The sequence below is a fragment of the Scylla paramamosain genome, chromosome 31 (genome assembly GCF_035594125.1).
Source record: "Scylla paramamosain isolate STU-SP2022 chromosome 31, ASM3559412v1, whole genome shotgun sequence".
In the NCBI taxonomy this organism is placed as follows: Eukaryota; Metazoa; Arthropoda; class Malacostraca; order Decapoda; family Portunidae; genus Scylla; species Scylla paramamosain.
The window spans coordinates 4,450,585-4,465,584 of record NC_087181.1 but is presented as its reverse complement, the minus strand read 5'-3'; the positions used below and the strand labels follow the sequence as shown (position 1 = coordinate 4,465,584).

At 39.0% G+C, this 15,000-nt stretch overlaps 1 protein-coding gene across 6 annotated transcripts in view; it reads right to left on the bottom strand.

Annotated features, from left to right (window-relative positions):
• LOC135116399 (uncharacterized) overlaps window positions 1-15,000 on the bottom strand; it is a 294,907-nt gene that overhangs the window by 124,311 nt on the left and 155,596 nt on the right. For all 6 annotated transcript variants that reach the window (XM_064033836.1, XM_064033838.1, XM_064033840.1 and 3 more), the window contains one exon: window positions 9,043-9,096. In XM_064033836.1, coding sequence (XP_063889906.1) covers window positions 9,043-9,096 — 54 coding nt within the window. The remainder of the gene's footprint in view (window positions 1-9,042; window positions 9,097-15,000) is intronic.

Sequence of the window (15,000 nt, the reverse complement as noted above, 5' to 3'; positions counted from 1 at the left end):
AGTTGCATTTCTATATGTTCTGTCCATCAATGTACAGCTAATTTCTCTCTTTATCTGATTCATCGCTTACACTTCCACTTTCTTATTATTTGTTTATGTATATTGCTCTTCAACCATCCTGTGTTTCTTCACTTACCTACCCATTCGTCGATGTTTTATCTGTATATCTCTCCCTAGCTAATACTTCCACCTTCTTATCAATCAACGGGAATTTATCAACATATTTTCCCACCTATGTACTATTATCCCTGTCTATCTGTCTATCTGTCTATTTATCTAATCTATGTTCTACTTACTGAACTGTCTATCTTCCCATCTATATATATTTATATCTACTTATATACCTATTCATTTATTCATGTATCTATCAATCTATCTATCCATCCATCTGTCCATCTATATATCAATCTATTTATCAGCCAGTCGATCTATTTATTAACCATTTACCCATCCAGCCATCTATCTGTAAATCTACCTGTTCAACCAGATACCTATTCATTAATCAATTCGTCAGACCAATAACACATTTCTCTATCTGCGCCTGAACATACTCACCGACCCATCTCCCCGCTCACCGCCACTGTACCGAGATAATGCACCCTCAATACACTCCTATACTCGGCGGCGGCTAGGCAACGCTATTTCGACATGTTCCACTAAGCATCCCTGCTTATAAGGGGAGATAAGGCCCTGCTAATGCTAAGGGACTGGAGGAGGAGGAGGAGGAGGGGGAGGAAGAGGAGGGGCGTCTGTTGCAAGCATTATGTCGGCGAAAGGAAGGATGGAACGTACGGGAGAGAGGATGAAGGATGGTGGAGCGAGGAAAGAGAAGAGAGGAATTCGTGAAAATGGGAAAAGTTGAGAGTGAGGTGTGGTGGTGGTGGTGGTAGTAGTAGTAGTAGTAGTAGTAGTAGTAGTAGTAGTAGTAGTAGTAGTAGTAGTAGTAGTAGTAGTAGTAGTAGTAGTAGTAGTAGTGGTGGTAGTTGTGGTGGTATAGTTCGTAATTTTTCTGTTCCTCCTTCTTAGGGTGAATTGTAGATTTTTTTTTCACTCTACTAAAAATTGTATTTTTTTTTTTTTTTTGTCTTTTGCACAAAATAGAAAAAAAATCAACATTTCCGAAAAGACGGTATTCAAAAGAAAGTAAGCTTCTTCACTTGTCTTATTCATTATGACGTAACATTCTGAGGTAATTTGTGCGTCCAAAGGCACAGACAAAGGGGTGTTTGAAGTGGATGTTTTTACTAATGCTGTTATTACCCTCCTCCTCCTCCTCCTCCTCCTCCTACTTTTTTTGCATAGGAATAATAATAGAATCTCACTTCATTCTTTCCAATCAAAACGCAGCCAGTTTTTCCCACACAGCGCGATGGTTTTCCCACGCCAGCACAAGCACGAGGGCGTGTCGGTTTGGCAGTCATACACTGCTCTAGCTTACTTTACTAAAGGGTAGTTAATCTAAATTAATTCCAAAGCGATATGTAAAGACCTGTATGAGTGTTTGTTTTGGTTATCCTATGTAATCACATGTTGTAATCCTCATTTTCTTCGTCCGCATTCTCCTGTTATTGATCAACTTTGTGATTTTAAGTACTAGAGGTCAAAGTTGCAGGCGATAACCTGTGTATCCAGCCCTAAAGGGAAAGGTACACAAACACAGTGACCGAAGCTGTGGCCTGATTGACTGCCGCCTCCCTGGAAAGCGCAACGCAAGGATTCTGCACCACCCCTCAACAACCAAACTGTGCCTTCACCTGCGCTACGCACACACCACATCACACAACTATCATGCAGTTACACTCTCCCCTCACAAACAAAAGTAGACAGACCACAACTCTTTCCCTCACTATTCTCTCAAGTTCTCTGTGGTTTTTCTATACCACGTGGTATCAATTCCTGTATCTTGTCAGCTTCTGCTGGAGAGATTGGTGGGGAGGAACCTTCTGTACTATCCTGTATCTCCCAATAATAGTTAATGTAGAATAATTATCCAAACAGCCTCGTCAGTATCTCAAGGTTCGGTCTTCCGTTGCATTCCTTTGTATTCCTTTGTGTTCTTTCCTTTTCCTCCTCCTCCTCCTCCTCCTCCTCCTCCTCCTCCTCCTCCTCCTCCTCCTCCTCCTCCTCCTCCTCCTGCCTGCTGCTGGATGTGATGGCTCATGAATAACATGTGAATATGTTCTTAAACCACTCAGTGAAATCATAATTCGAGCTGAGAGAGAGAGAGAGAGAGAGAGAGAGAGAGAGAGAGAGAGAGAGAGAGAGAGAGAGAGAGAGAGAGAGAGAGAGAGAGAGAGAGAGAGAGAGAGAGAGAGAGAGAGAGAGAGAGAGAGAGAGACTCATGGCAAAAAGTAAATTCTTTCATACAAATGCACCACATTAAGCGCCTCCAGCGTAAGACTGTATAATTATCAGGCAGGAAGCGCGGCAGGTAAACACGTCAAGTCTATGGAGAAGGCAGGGCGTGTTTCACTTGCTGGTCTTGCCTCTCACTTTTTTAATATACGTTTTCTTTTTTTGCTTTTCTTTTTTTTTTTTCCTTGCATGGATTGACAAGGTGTGGAATAATTGTAAGAAAATACAAATTATACAAAAGCTGAATTGGTGTCACTCCAGATAATATGCCTGCCCTTTACTACAACAACAACAACAAAAACAAAAACAACAATAACAACTACTACTACTATTACTAGTGGTAGTATTACTACTACTACTACTACTACTAGTACTACTACTACTACTACTACTACTACTACTACTACTACTATTACTACGAGTACTATTACTACTACTACTACTAGTACTAATACTACTACTACAACTACTATTGCTACTGCTACTGTTATCAACATTCACCTATTAAGACTCAGGAAAGATTTGTCTTTCTCCAACCCTCTGTGCTTCTCAAAAACATGGAGCTGCATTTGGAAATAAAAATTCAAATAGCTGAACACAAAAATCATTTAGATGCAAAAGATATCGGACGGTTCAACTTGAGTAAACTGGAGTAAACAATGCAATACATGTTTAATTTAGAGTCAGTATAAAATGGTATTCTTACATTTGCATATAGCAATTATTTATACTCACGCTCTTATATCTTCTTGGCGAATGGCAAACAGAGGAACAAAAAAAAATCTTTTCAGTTGCCGCTTCCATACATACAGACAAAAACATAAAAAAATTAAGTCAATAAAAAAAAATACATATGTTTCTGGAAGTGCCTCAATACTCTTAAAACAACTAGTCACAGGAAGGGGAAAAAACAGACACAGGCAGAGAATTCCAGAGTTTACCAATGAAAGGGATGAAAGAATGAAGATATTGCTTGACTCCTGGACTATTGAAAGGGAAGGGAATAAAGGTGAAAGTCTTGTGTAGCGTCAGCGTGGGGAAGGAGAGACGCATGCTGATGGCAAATTCTGAAGAGCAGTAACCATAGAAATAACAACACAACACAGACTTCCCACATTTTTTTCCATCTTCATATACTTGTGTGCATTTTTTGTAGCATATCAGTGTATTTGCTATGGTAAGCTCAGCAGGTGTGAAATGTTCTCCAAGCTATGCATTAATTCGTCCATTTATTTATTTATTTATTTATTTATTTATTTATTTATTTATTTATTCACTTATTTACTATCTATTTATTTCATATTCTGCTTTTCATTACCATATCGTATTGAGAGGCACTTTTGTGACTCACTGTTTCCTTTACATTGAGAAATTACTTGTTTATTACAGTACCGCATAAAGCAAGTGTCTGCAGTGAGTCAGACACTTTGTCAAGCAGCCTTACCTTACATGCACATGGAAAAACATAGGCAAGCATGACAGGCTTCACTTAAATGTAAACCTAAAACTGGAAGGACGTACACTGCGCTACAAAAACAGCTCCGTCCCCTTCACTCACCGGTAAACTGTGAGTGTGTCAGGAGGAGCAGGAAAAAGCCAGTCCGCGTCGTCTGGCCGCGAGGAAGGAAAAAGCTCCCGCCGCTGCTGCATCAGACAAGACAAACACAAAATCAGAGGACTGTGTTAAACCCTAAAGACAAAAAGAAAAAAAAAAAGTGTCTGAGTTTGATGGTGTCAACCAAGATTGGCTATCATAAGAACATAAGAACATAAGAAATAAAGGAAGCTGCAAGAAGCGACCAGGCTTACACGTGGCAGTCCCTTTATGAAATATACCTACCTATTTCCATCTATTATCCCCATCCATAAACCTGTCTAATCTTCTCTTAAAGCTCTCTAATGTCCTAGCACTAACAACATGATTAATGAGTCCGTTCCACTCATCTACCACTCAATTCGAGAACCAATTTTTACTATCTCCTTCCTAAACTTAAATTTTCCAAGCTTGAACCTGCTATTTCTTGTTCTACCCTGGATGCTGATCCAAAGAATTTTGCTTACATCCCCCTTGTTATAACCCTTATACCACTTAAAGACTTCTATCACGTCCCCTCTTAACCTACGTCTCTCTAAAGAATGTAAATTTAATAACTTCAATCTCGCCTCGTAAGGAATACTCCTCATCCCCTGTATCCTTTCTGTCATTCTCCTCTGTACTGATTCTAATAGACCTATATCTTTCCTGTAATGTATGGACCAGAATTGCACAACGTAGTCTAGATGAGGTCTGACCAGCGTCAAGAATATCATTAATATTACTTCCGGCCTTCTACTTTAAACACTCCTAAAAATGAATCCTAGTACCCTATTTGTCCTGTTTCTGGCCTCTATGCATTGTTCTAGACGGAGTTCACAGCTAACTATAACTCCTAAATCTTTCGCGTACCCTGTAACTAACAGAGATTGTTCGTTTAATGTGTACCTACTGTGTGGGTTTCCTCTACCTACGCTAAGTACTTTGCATTTATTGATATTAAATTGTTTTTGCCATATGTCTGTCCATTCATTCATCCTATCTAAATCTGCCTGCAAGGCGAAGGCACCCGTTTCAGATCTAATTAATCTATCTTTGTGTCATCCGCATATTTACTAACATCACTACTAATTCCACTATCCAAGTCATTGATATATATTAGAAATAACAATGGCCCTAATACTGATCCCTGTGGCACCCCACTGATTACATGGCCTCACTCGGATTTCGAGCTGTTTATTACAACTCTTTCTTGCCTGTCGCTAAGCCATGACCCTATCCAGCCTAACACCTTCCCATCTATCCCGTGTGCCCTAACCTTTCTCAGGAGCCTTTCATAGGGTACCTTGTCAAGTGCTTTAGTAAGGTCCAGATATAAGATATCATACATATTACCATTATCTACTGCCTCGTACACCTTACTCTAAAAACTTAACAAGTATGTCATGCAAGACTTCCCCTTCGTGAAGCCATGCTGTGATTGATTTATCAAGTTATGTTTGTCTAAATGTTCCCTAATGTTCCTCGCTATTATTGACTCTAATATTTTTACCAATAACTTAATTTAAGCTGACAGATCTATAGTTAGACGCTAAAGTTTTATCTCCTTTCTTAAAGATGGGTACTACATTACCCTCCTTCCACATTACTGGTACCTCACCTGACTCAAGTGATTTCCTAAAGACAGAAACTAACGGCTCACTAATAACCTCTTTGCATTCCTTAAGTACTCTGGGATATATTTCATCTGGTCCTGGTGTCTTGAACTTTTTTTAGCCTATCTATCTCCTGTTCCACTATCTCTCTAGTTATGGAAATATCTGTCAGCTTCTCATTCTCATCTGCTCTAAACATCTGTTCACTATCTGGCATATCCTGCATGTTTTCCTGGGTGAAGACAGATAAAAAATACTCATTCAGAATTTTACTAATCTCCTCCCCAGAACTAACAGGCTCCCCATCTGCTGCCTTTAATGGACCTATAGTATCCTTATTATTCGTCCTCTATTCATGATAAAATCCCGTGGGGTCCGTCTTCACATGACTGGCTACACTTAATTCATAATTGCCCTTAGCTTTCCTCGTTAACTTCCTGACTGTTCTAACTAATTCATTATATTGTGACCTTAAAACTTCTTCACCTGCCCTTAATGTCTTATATATACTTCTCTTCCACCTATATAATGTTTTAACAAAGCAATCATCCATTTAGGATAATTTTTCTGTGATTTTATTGCCCTATACGGGATATATGCTAACTGACCTGTATGAACTTTACGAAATATTTATACAATTCATCTACATTTACTTCACCTAATTCCCTCATCTCAGCCCCTACCATCCTCTCTACTCGCTCATCTACTCGCCTCGACTTCACCTCTCTCATTTCAGCATGACCTGACATTCCACCATACTCACACCCATCTCCCCCTCCCTCTCTCCTCCGCCCCTTCCAAACACATCTTACCTCCTCTTGTCCTACACCCTCACACCTCACCTCACCTCTCACATCTTGCCTTATCTCTCTCAACTCCGTTCCGGACCTGACCTCACCCTGCATCCGTTACCAGTCAACTCCTTGGAGGTACCTTTTTAATTCCTCAAAATCTGGTCAGGTATTTTACAAGTGTTTTTGCTTCTAAAAGTTTCTTCTCATTTTAAATTTTACCTAATTTCCCTATGGTCACTGTTACCTAGCTGTCCTCCAACCTCTACCTGCGTGACTGCTTCCTCCGTGTTAGTAAGAATTAAATCTAGAATATTATTCCCCCTTGTGGGTTCTACGACTACCTGTTTTAAAAAAATATCCTGAATTACCTTAAGAGATTCTTCTGCTTCCTTGTTACCCACCATCAGACTCCAGTCGATATTCCTAAAATTAAAATCTCCTACCACACATACCTGACTGTGCCTGCCTGCTCTATTTATTTCCTGCCACAGTGAGGTGTTAATTTCCTTTGTACTGGTCGGTGGTCTGTACACTACTCCCAGTACTACTGACTGTGATCCTTCCTTAATATCTACCCATATCGACTCTGCTTTGTTATCTGTTTTAATTCTACTGTTAATACAACACTGTAATGTGTCCCTAACGTATAACGCGACGCCTCCTCCTCTCCTGTTTTCCCTATCTTTATAGAACAATGTATAACCATCTATCTTAACCTCTGGATTAAATACTTTTCCTCACATATCTAACCAAGTTTCAGTTAAAGCAATGATATCAAATTTCTCTACACACACTATTCTTCTAAACAAGTCTATTTTATTCAAAATACTGCTACATTTTGTGTGGTAAATACTTAAGCTATTTCTCACCTTCCCTGAGCTAGCTACCTTTCTAGATTTAACTAATTTATCCTATGTTTACTCCTCACAACACCTTCTTCCCACAACCCTTTCCCGTATATGAAGTGAGTTATGGCAAATAATTGGCGCATTTTGTGCGCTCGAGCTCGATCTGTAGTGATGAGGCGATAGTTGTGCGAGTTGCGAGGCAGAAACCTTCGCCCACATGCCGATAAATCGAAATATGCAAAATACAGCAAAAAAAGGTGAGTCAGACGAAGAAATTAAATAAAATAATAAAGATACGCCTTCAAAAGTTACCAAGAAGAATTTCCGAAAATGAAATCGAAACTTTTATATACGATGCACATCAAAAGGTGCTCCTGGCCAAATCATCGTTGTGCCCTCCAGGGCCAGGCGGGAGCGGTGGGGTGTACAGATGTGCGGTAACAAAAATAGAGCCCCCTCGCTCCGCTACGGGAATGATCCCTCCAAAGATATTAAATACGTTACTAAATGATTAAGAAAATCATAAATTATCTTTCATTCGCTGACAAGGAAAATAAAAACGTGAGGAAAACTAATATTTTCAGAAATCTACAACGACGAGCCTCTAAAAAAAGGGAGACAAATAGTGTGGGCCGGCTCTAGTCATCAAGGCCCACGTCACCTTGACTTTTCAAGGCGACAATCAACACACACAGAGACAAATAAGAACACTTCACAGAACTATACAAGCTTTCCTCTCTTTGATTTTACTTGAATAAAGCTGCAACAAAGGTTATGACGCTAAAAAGTTACCTTAGGTTAGGTCACAAATATCATGGTGGTGGCGCTTCCCGGGAAATCAGAGTTAAAAATAATATCAATACCAATTGAACAAAGAAAATATAAATATCTTTTCTCCATAGAAGGAAAGTTTTTTTTTTTTTTTACGTGAAATCCAAATTCACACTAAATGAAATGTGTTACAGTAATAGTTTTCAAGGACACTTTATCATAACGTGCATAATATCATTAATCTACATAACGGTAAAACGCAGTAAAGGATAAATAGACATATAAATTAGATCTGACATTTGTTAACTAAAAAGTCCTCAAATGAATATTCCTGTTATTATGGAAAGTTTTTTCCTTTCTTCACTCATATATTCGTACATACAAAAAAAAAAAATTATATATATATATATATATATATATATATATATATATATATATATATATATATATATATATATATATATATATATATATACATATATATATATATATATATATATATATATATATATATATATATATATATATATATATATATATATATATATATATATATATAAAACGAACGCAAAAATGACAGCTAATTGTTAGGTTTCAATTGAATCTCTAAGTAAATATTTATACCAAAAAGATGACACCATTATAGAAAACATATGATATCGTATCCTTCTTTTCTCTATGCATAAATTAAAATAAGCACACGAAGACTGGAATACAAAAATTTTAGTTTTGAAAAAAAGACTCTCGGTAAATCCTCAAAGGACTTTTTTCCCTGTAAGATGTTGCAATGAACATTATAGACTAAATTTACATTCTATCTTCTTTCATATATATACCCTAGGAAGGCAGAAAAATGGGAGACAAAAACAACGCATTGGAAAAATGTTTAAACTAATCCTTCAATGGATAACACTACTGACACGATACCATGGAAGCACATCCTTTCTTTCCTTCACAGATTCGTGGGAAGCTGACAGGAGAAAGGCAGGCAACAGTGACAGGTTTCCGTTGACATGAATAAAAAAAAAAAGTTTAACAGCGAGATCAAAATAGAGGACACATGATGTAATGAAGCAGGTACTCACTTTCCTCCTGCATGTGTTGGGAGTGTTCACCGCGGCACCACCTGCCATCCTTTCCTGAAAATATCAAAACATCCACATAAAAAAAGTGATGCAGCTTCACTATTCTAAAAAGAGCTAAAAATGAAGCATCATAAACAGAACCACCAGAAATCCTTTACTGCATGAGTTAACAACATACACATGAACAAAAGAGGAAAGAATAAATACTGAACAAAAACACGAAATGTCATAAATAAAACGTGTCAAATTCCTCCAAGCAAGAACACATGGATACATGGAAAACAACACTGAAAACAGAACACACTTCAAACGCTGAGAATGTTAAATATGCACAACAGCTGCAACAAAATAAAACGAACAAACACCATTACATATATAACAAGATCAAATAAGAAAATAAAAAGAAGCAAAAATAATAAATGTAAAGCTTGCCAACATTCAGCGGTGTCTAGAATATGAAGGTGGTAGTTAAGTGAGACTGAAGAGGAGGAGCACAAGTCATGCTGCGATTGATGCATGAAGGCAATCAAGGGAGAGGGTCGCACAGAGGAGGCGGGACGCAAGGCGCCTTCAGGCCAGTCACTGCTGGTGTCCCTCGCCTCCCCTTCCTGCCTCGCTGCGAGGTGAAGGGGCCACTACCACCGCTGCCTCAACACTTACACTACCTTTGCGTCTCAACACTGAAATGCTTCAATGAATGGGAATGAACGGGAAAGTAATGGTCACTTAGAATTGCTTATAACAAGTACATGTTACTAAGTGTTGTAAATCAATCTGTCTGTCTGCGTCTGTCTGTTTATCTCTGCCTCACATGTTCACTATAATGCTCTGTAAAAATGAGCATCCCAATCTCTGTTGCTTTGTTGCAGCGCATCTATTTGTATTAATGTTGCGTGTGTGTGTGGTGTCCTCGCCGATGTGCGTGGCCAGCCTGCCTGCCCGACCTGCCTCTCCCTGCAGTAAATTCTAGACTGGCCTGCCCTCTGCCTGCCTGCCTGCCTGCCTACCTCAATCTGACCTTCTTCTTTCATGTAAGAGAACGTTGGTGCAGTTCGGGTGCATGAAGGGTGTTGGACTTAGCCGAAATTTAGCCTTAAAAGTTGGTATCCCAGGCTAACACCCCCCTTGTCCCGACGGCCCAGTTCTGCGCATGCGCACTAAAGTCTTATGACGTCACTGTGTTGCCAGGCAACGGAGACGCTTCTTTGATTGTCACTCTTTACGATCTTGAGTTCTTCCTTTTGATAATTATGGCTCTGAGACCGCTGGCTGAACTTAGAAAGCTGTCACAGCATCAACTGAACACAATTCGTAAGGAAGATTTGATACAGAGTATACTGTCAGCACCAGAATCTGATGATGCAAACCTGGCAGTAGTGACACAGTTGACAGCACTGATCGCCGAAGTTGCAGACATAAAAAAGGCTCTCAAATCTCCAGATAGCCCCATTAATCGGCAAGTACGAGAATTACAAGACCAAGTGACTAAGCAGCAGGAGGTCATTGCAAGACAGCAGAGATTCCTAGAGGATATAGACCGGAAAGCAAGGGAATGCAACCTTGTATTACTCGGCATTCCTGAAGATCAGGAAAGTCTGGAAGGCGCTACTACTGATGGTGCAAAAATCCAGAAAGTGTGGACAGCGATTGGCTCGTCAGTGGGCGTAAGGACTTCACGACGTCTGGGACGAGCGGGAGGGCGGCGCCGACCCGTTCTGGTCACAGTGGCTTCTCGAGAGGACCGTGACGCCGTGCTGGAACGAGCAAAACACCTGAAAGACGCCGGTGAGACATTCAAGCGGATTTTTGTAAAGAAAGATACGCATCCAGCAGTAAGGGAAGAGTGGAAGCGATTAAAAGACGCAGAGAAAACAGAGAAAGAAAAACCCGAGAATGCTGGTTGTAACATCTACATCAATTACAAGGAACGTCAATTGTATAGAGACAGAGAAGTGATCGACAGATTTAGCTTGATGTCTTTTTAGAAAGACCACAGCGACAAGGTGAGAAATATGTCAAAATTATGGCATGGAATATTAATGCAGTAAAAACTAAGTTGGAAAAATCACATGTGCAGACACTCCTGTTGGATTATGATATTATCAGCTTAAGTGAGACGAAAACACCACTGAATGTAAACTTGCCTGGATATGTAACTTTTAGACGTGTGAACAGTGTTTCTTCCCATCGAGGAGGAGTGGTTGTCATGGTGAAGAATTACTTAGCAAATCACGTAACTAGCATTGATTATAGTACTAATGATCAGATATGGCTGAAGCTCCGATGTGTTCCTTATGTAATTTTTGGCTTTTGTTATATTCCGCCATATGATTCTGAGTATTTTACACAGCAGTCGTTTGCAGCCATTCAAGAGAGGGTCAGTGATAGTGACTGTCAGTACTTACTAATGGGAGATCTGAACTGTAAGTTTGGTAAATATGTTCGTGAGCTACCCGCCTTAAGTGAAATGCCGAATGCTCACTCCTACGAGTACCCTGTTGTTTCGGACTGTGTGAACAACCCTAACGAGAATGCGTACGTGTTATCCTCAATATGTATAGACAACAAGTTACTGGTTGTAAATAATCTAAAAACACCAACTAACTATTTCAAAAGTGGGAAAACATATCGCAAAGGTGAAAATTGGATTTCGGAACTCGATGTTTGCTTGGTGTCATGTGAAGCTATCAGTAACGTTAAGTCCTTTCGTGTACATAATGTGGAAAGCTTGCCATCGGATCATGCTCCAATCAGCATAGATGTTAAAGTTCCACCTATTAGTATAGACTGTTTGTACAAGAGAGCTTGTTATCTTGGTGGTCATGCGTCACTAATCAGTAGTGAGGAGCGTGATCCACTGGTGCGCAGACCCGTAAAGTTTTCTCACGTTAGTCATGATACATTTCTTGTAAATGTGAATAGTCTTGATGTATCTAATTATGAAAATGTAAATGATGTAAACAACTTTGCCCAAAATATTTCTGATGTCTTGTATGAGTGTGCGAGAAGCAGCCGTGTAGTGAGGGATGAGGGTCGAGTCAGTACTCAGAGTGACAGCAGCCTGGCCCGCTGGGACAGGCTGCTTCTAGACAGGGATGATAGAAGAGTGTGGCAGGCCATTAATTGGAAAGGTTGTTTGCAGGAGGATACCCGTACAGGTGTCAGGCCTACTGATGAAGAATTTAAGAATTTCTATGAAGAATTAATGGGTGCTGCCAGAAATAATATCACTGAAGAATACAGGGACTCGTCGGTTTCGATTCCTGTTTTAGATGATCCGATCACCCTTGGCGAGGTCAGTACTCAGGTTAATAACATTAAAGCGGACAAAGCTTGTGGTCCGGACGGTATTGCACCTGGAGTTTTGAAGTTGTTACCTCTTCACTGGCTAATGCTCATCGTATCACTGTTTAATATGGTTTTTACTACAGCACAGTATCCTGTATCTTGGACTAGGGCTAAAGTTTTCACCATACACAAAAAAGGTGACCAGAGAGACGCAAGAAACTATAGAGGCATTAGTATAATAAACAGCATTTCCAAATTATTTGATATGGTGTTGTGTTCGAGGTTAGAACGTTGGTTCACGCCGTATCGGGAACAAGCGGGGGCACAAAGAGGACGCGGTTGTCTAGAGCACGTTGTGACGTTGCGTATTTTAACTGATTTAGCCAGAAAGAAGAAAAAGAAATTATTTGTTACTTTTATTGATTTTAGCCAAGCATACGATTTGGTGCCAAGGCATATTTTAATACGAATTTTGAAACGTTTAGGTTGTGGAGTGGTGATGTTGGGTGTTATTGGAGCCATGTATAGTGTGACCGAGAGTGTCATTGGTACCGCAGTTTTCGCTACCACCCTGGGAGTTCGCCAAGGCTCTCCAACATCCTGCCTACTTTTTGTAATTTATGTTAATGATTTGATTAAATTAGTGAAAGAAAACTGTGAGGATGACAGCTTTTTAAAATGGTTACACGTCCTGATACTCATGGATGACACCGTGCTGCTGTCAACATCGCGTGATAGAATGATTAGGAAGCTTTCGCTCACGAAACGATTTTGTGAGGAGTACGGAATGAAGGTGAACGCATCTAAGACGAAATTCTTTGTGATACACGGCACTCCAGAGGACAACGAGTCTCTACATATTGACGGGTTAGTGGTTGAACGGTGCACCCGCTATATATATCTGGGCTCCCCTTTCACAGCTGATGGATCGGTCTCAGCATCAGTCAGGGCTCATGCCGATTCTAAGATGGGTCACGTTATGAAATTTATTTCATTTTTAAAAAAGAATAATGATATTCCTTTTCAAATAAAAAAACGCGTTTTTGATGCTTGTTTAATGTCCGCTATTCTATACGGCTGTGAGTCCTGGCTGAATGCGGATCTAAGGCCAGTTATAAAACTCTACAATTGGTCACTTAAATGCTTACTAGACGTGAGACTTACAACGTGTAATGATGTTTGCTACCTGGAGACTGGTTATCCACCTCTACAGGCATTAGTTAGGAGCAGGCAGAGACACTTCTTTTCTAAGATGTGGAAGGAGAGACAGAGAATGCAGGATGACCCACTTGCACTGTCCTTAAAGATTTCCATGAATCATGATTACCAGACTCGAGCTTATATAGACAACTTGTTACATGTTGTACACGATGACATAGAAGAGGGAGTCAGGGAGTTAAAAGTTGGTATCTTACACTCAACTTCATCAAAGCGTATAACGTATAAAGAAATCAACCCCGACCTTTCTGTTCACTCAGTATATAAAGGAAAGACACATGTAAATGAACACCATCGAGCTGCGTTCACGAGGTTCCGTGTGTCCGCCCATTCCCTCGCAGTAGAAGTGGGAAGGTGGAACAGAAGGGGTCGGGGAAGATTGCCATTAGAAGAAAGACTTTGTCCATGTGGTGAAATACAAACAGAACCACATGTAACACAACACTGCATCCTCACCGAACATCTGAGAGAAATGTATAACTTTGCTAATATTCAAGACCTATTCTCAGATAAATATGATAATAATGAAAGATGTTGTATAATATATAAAATTTTGGATGTATTTAAGACCTAATATAGTTCGTTGTTGTTGTTTTGTAAGAAATATTGATAGTTGCTTTTATCATTATTGTTTTTAGTTCGTTGTATAATATATAAATTTCATGATGTGTTTATAACCCTTTTATAGTATGTTGATTTTCTGAGGAAATGTTGGTAGTTTGTTTTGATTACCATTGTTTTGAGTTCTTTTTTAGCTATTACTTTTTTATGTTCAATTTGTGTCTTTTATTGAAGGATGTCTTTATTGCACGCGTTTGTAAGAGTGTCTTTTGATATTGCCTATGGTCTCTTTCTTATATATTCTTCTAAATAATCCTTTTAAGTTTTGTTTGTTATTGTAAAATTTTTTTTTTTTTTTTTTTTTTTTTTTTTTTTTTTTTTTTTTTTTTATCGTGTTAGTTGTATTAGATTTCATCTTTAATATTGTTTAAGATTTGAGATCAGTGTACGTTTTACAGTTTTATCTACATTAGTTTAATGCTTCTGTTTTAGTTTTTAGTTCTAATTTTAGTTTTCTTTTACTATCAGTTATTTTTATGGACTACAGTGGTTGTGAATTGTCTTAAAAATTAATATTTATTAATCAGATTTCTATTTGTACATTGTTGCTGTGGTCAATAAACATATAATAATAAATAATAATGTGTGTGTGTGCGTGTGGTGTAACATTACGAGTGAAACAATATTTACGAGTATGGGTCAGTAGGTCTGTCTTCTGGTATATTTAGTAGTTTTAGGAAATCAATGACAACTACGTATTGTGCACGAAAAATGGCATACCGTAAATACGAGGCCATGAGAGAAAAATATAGTTAGGTCACTATGTTTGCATTTTCTTCGCTTACAGTAATTGTTATCACGAAAGAATATACGAGTGACGGAAGAGGCATA